The following is a 4182-nucleotide window of genomic DNA, read 5'->3' on the forward strand; positions in this document are numbered from 1 at the left end:
TTTCAGTTCTCTTGGAAGAATTTCTCTTTAATGGCTTGGTTTTCTTTCTTTCTTAAAAGAAAATTATCAAGGTACTTTCTGCCATCTTAAAACTAAGATTTTAGTCAAATCAAATGGCTTTTCTGTTTTTGAAAATGTTGTGTGATGCTTTAATTTAGGTTCCCAGATATGCAGATTGAAAACCTTTTAACTTTTTATTTTCTGTAACATATTATCGTTAGTCACAAATAGTCTTTTTTTTTTTTTGGTGATAAGAATGAATAGCAGGAGCAGCATTTGTGAAACCAAATCTAATATGAAACTGACTCTTTCTTGTGAGTAAATTTGAATATTGAAACAGCAAAACAATAAGGTTTAATAAAAAGCAAAATAAATTTTTTATGTTTATGATCTGCCAATTTCCCAGAAAGGGTTTTGTGGTGACTTTAGTTATATACCAGATACATTAAAATCACCAGTGGACAACACATCTTTTATTCAGGTGCCCTCTGAAAGTTTTAAAAATTTGTTGACTTCATATCAATGAACGGTCCACTTTAAAATGGTTAAAATTATAAATTTTCTGTTTTGTGTCGTTTACCACAATTTTTAAAAAATGTGTTGTTTGAAGATTTTTGGGTTTTATAAAGGTATTAGCATAAAAATGAAAAATTTAAAAGACCACCTCTAATCCCATTATCCTATCAAGCAATATTTACATTTTAATTTTCTCTTCCTGCTGTCTATAAACATAATTCCACATAGCTTCAATATAATTTGCCATTCTTATCTTTTCATACTAAATTTAAATTCTGTGATTCATAGTTATACTTTTTAACATTGCATTCACATGGTTTCATTGAGTAGGTCAATTTTTTAAATTGGTGAAAAATTGGAAATAACCTCAAATAAACTATTGTAAACATCTTCATAAATACAGCTTTTTTTTTTTTCTACTTCAAGTTGTATGTTTTTGATTCTCTATTAATCAACTTGCTTGGACAATAGTGTATTAAATAAGTTGTTAAGAGTGTTTATGAAGTCAAAAAAAAGCTTATGATCGTCTGCCAATTGTTATTTCAAGAGTGATATTTTATTTTTTTTAAGGTGAAAATTACTTGCTTTTATTTATTGTTAAAACAACTTTATGAAATGATTTGCAATGCAAAATGTGGAAAACTGCTTTGAATAACTGGGAAAATAGCTACAGCATGGGAAAACGTATGTAAACAAACTTCACTGCCACCAAACTAGAATCTACTAATTTATCTCAGATGGCATTACAGAGTAGCAATGGCAGCTTCTGGTAAACGGAGAAACAGCAGCAAAGTCCTGCAGTGAAGCTGTGATTAATTACCAAACTGAACTGTTCACTCCACTAATCCTACAACTTCCCTACATTTATCTGTCTATACATTCCTACTTACTACAGGACAAACACCCACCGAAGTGGTTCCAAAAAACAAATGAGATAGAAATTCACAATTATAAAACAAATCCAATAGAAGGCAGTGGAGGAAACTGGGAACTACTGCAAAGTTTTACTGTCTAGTCCAGGTGATGAAAACAAAGTTTTTCTTTCAAGGCTGACCACTGTCAGGAATGAAATTAAGTATCAAAACTCTCCTCACTTCTCTAGGAGTGATTCTAGCTCTTCTTGCAAAGAGCTGAGCTGCTCCTTTTCTCGGTCTTCCTTTTGTTTCAGTTCATCCAGCACAGCCTGAAATCTGTTCTTGAGAGCCAGGTTCTCCACTTTCATGATGAGATCCTCCTGTCGCTTTGCCCTGTCCTGGGTCTCTTGGAGCTTGCCTTTCATGTTATCAATCTGTTTCTGAATTCCCATAACCAGCTGATTAGTTCCCTCGTTTTCTTGGTGGTGTTCATCTGACTCATTTAGCTTGTGCTGTAGCTGCCTTTCGAGATCTTCCTCAGTGTCAATGATGTTTATATCTTCTTCATCTTGATGCTGTGTCTCATCTTCATCTTCACTGCTGCTGCTGAGGTCATTGAATATCTCCCGAAGCTCATCATGTTCTAATGAGTCATGGCCCTGCCTGTGGCCAGACATTCCTGGGGAAGAGATATCAAGGCCTTGACTTTCTGCTTCTTTTGTTTCATCTTCAGCAATTATTTCCCAACGGGTACTGACAGCTTCAGCATCTGTGCTCAGCAACCGCTTTACTTCTTTTTCCACATCTGGAGACTCAATATATTTCTTCTTTGCTGTCTTACGGAACCTTCTCTTTCTGACATTTTTTAGAGGCAGAGTAATTCCATGGTTCCATATAAACTTTTTCTCTTTGTCCTTATCCTTTTTCTTGCTTGCTTTGGGATCAGCAGTGGCAACTGGTTCCTCAACAGGAGGATAGAGATCACCATCAGCTGTACAGACAAGCATCTGAGAGATATCAGCTGTCTTGTAAAAGGTTTTTTTATCAATGGTTTTCAAACTTTCCATAACACATGGCAGATCTACCAATTTTGACGCCAATGGGACCTGGTCCACTCTGACAATTCCATGACGCCCATCAGGGTGTAACTCAATTGTCAGTCTGTCCTTCAGGTTGACATGACCAGACTGTATCGCCCGCCTCACAGTAGAGGCATACTCCGGAGGTAGGCGTAAGATAAACTGGCTCTCTACTTCGTGAGGAGCATCATCTTTGCTCTTACTCATCTTTACTTCTTTGTGACTCAGTTTTTCTCTAATAACCACTTGTTGCACTAAAAAATTTCAGCTATTTCAACAGAAAGGCCAGTTCTTTATAAATTGACGTCTTTAATTACAAAGAGTTCTAGGTAGAAGAGCAACTAAGCGTCTATTCGGAATTAAGTTCCAAGTCTTTCTAAATATGCTGTGACAATACCAGTCGTTAATGACGCATTGCCTTACTCAGGTCCATTTAAATCTGTTAGCTGCAATGCCAAGTTCCAACCTCTAGATAGAGGTTGTCCTGCCGCTGCAGGACAACGCAGGGAAAGCAAATGGCGGCTCCTACGGAATGATTTTCGGCACAGAAAGTAAGGCTCAGCAGATACTCCCAATCCACAAACTCTCCCGGAACAAAGATACGCAAAAAGCGGGGCGTAGTGAGCTCTCTTCGCCTCGGGTACTTACAATCCAGTGACGGTTATAAGTCCAGTTTCTCCGGACAGGCGCGAGCGGGAAACGAAGCCACTCAGAGAAAGGCGGCCGGGAGCCGAGAGTCTCCTTCCGAATTCCTTTGTTCTTCCCGGCACTTGGCAAAGCGATCCGCTGATTATCGGTGAAACGGCTGAGGACGGGCAACGCGAAATCTCGCCAAGAACCGCAGCTCCGAACGCCAGATTCTGCAACTCCGCAGCTCAGGCGGCCTCCGTCCGTTACAGCAGACCTAGCCGAGAAAAAACAGCTGCGTCACCACGCGAGACCGGCAGCTGCTGTGAGTCGCAACACGCCTCGGGCGGAAGTGCGAGCTGCCCCAGCGCGCGCAGGCACAACGTGCGATTAAGCTATCCGGCGTCTTGTTGTCTCGCGAGAACTTAGCCTTAAAGGGATGAAGACTTTCGCCAAGAGCTGTTGGTTTAAAAGTATTTAGAGGGAACGGTTCTAAGAAGGACATGGATTCTCCCGCGCGCCTCCGCTACCCCCTCCGCTAAAGAGAGTGATATTTTAATAATCAAATAGTACATTCAAAGAAGTTAAGATTTGTGATATCACACTAATTAGATATTATTATTAAAAATTTATATCCTATGTAAAGCATTCTTAAAATAGCTACATTGACTTTTGCTATGATATTAGAAATGGAAGGATATATAAATAAAACATGTATATGTACAACATATTTGGAATTCTGTAGAATTAGTACAGAATAATAGGGCATCATGGAATGAGAACAGTTAAACATTTTTTTTTAGTTAGCATGATTAAACAAAGTGGAAATGTAACTGCAGTATACAAGCTCATTGAGCTCTTTTAAGAGTAATTTTATTTCTTGGGCTTTTTTTTTTGTATTTGCCTCAGTTATTTGGAGACATAGAGGTAAGCCAAATCAGTATCTGGGTATATACCTAGATCCAGGGGAGTATAGGGGTGAAATAATGGTGTGAATTGTGTCCCATTTATATTGTACTTATGTATGCCTAATAAAAGATGGGAACTTTTATTAGAAATTTTTTAATCTCCTAACAAGAAAAGTGTAATTTTAAAAAATTTTAATA

General features: G+C 38.2%; 1 protein-coding gene across 1 annotated transcript; it reads right to left on the reverse strand.

Annotated features, from left to right (window-relative positions):
* Positions 1–740: 740 nt before the first annotated feature.
* Positions 741–2827, reverse strand: LOC308610281 (transcription initiation factor TFIID subunit 7-like). Its single transcript, XM_081259474.1, has one exon. The coding sequence runs from the start codon at positions 2654–2656 to the stop codon at positions 1607–1609; it is 1050 nt and encodes a 349-aa protein (XP_081115600.1). The 5' UTR covers positions 2657–2827; the 3' UTR covers positions 741–1606.
* Between the last annotated feature and the right edge of the window lie 1355 nt (positions 2828–4182).

The sequence above is a fragment of the Mesoplodon bidens genome (genome assembly GCF_964165515.1).
Source record: "Mesoplodon bidens genome assembly, contig: HAP1_SCAFFOLD_349, whole genome shotgun sequence".
NCBI lineage: Eukaryota > Metazoa > Chordata > Mammalia > Artiodactyla > Ziphiidae > Mesoplodon > Mesoplodon bidens.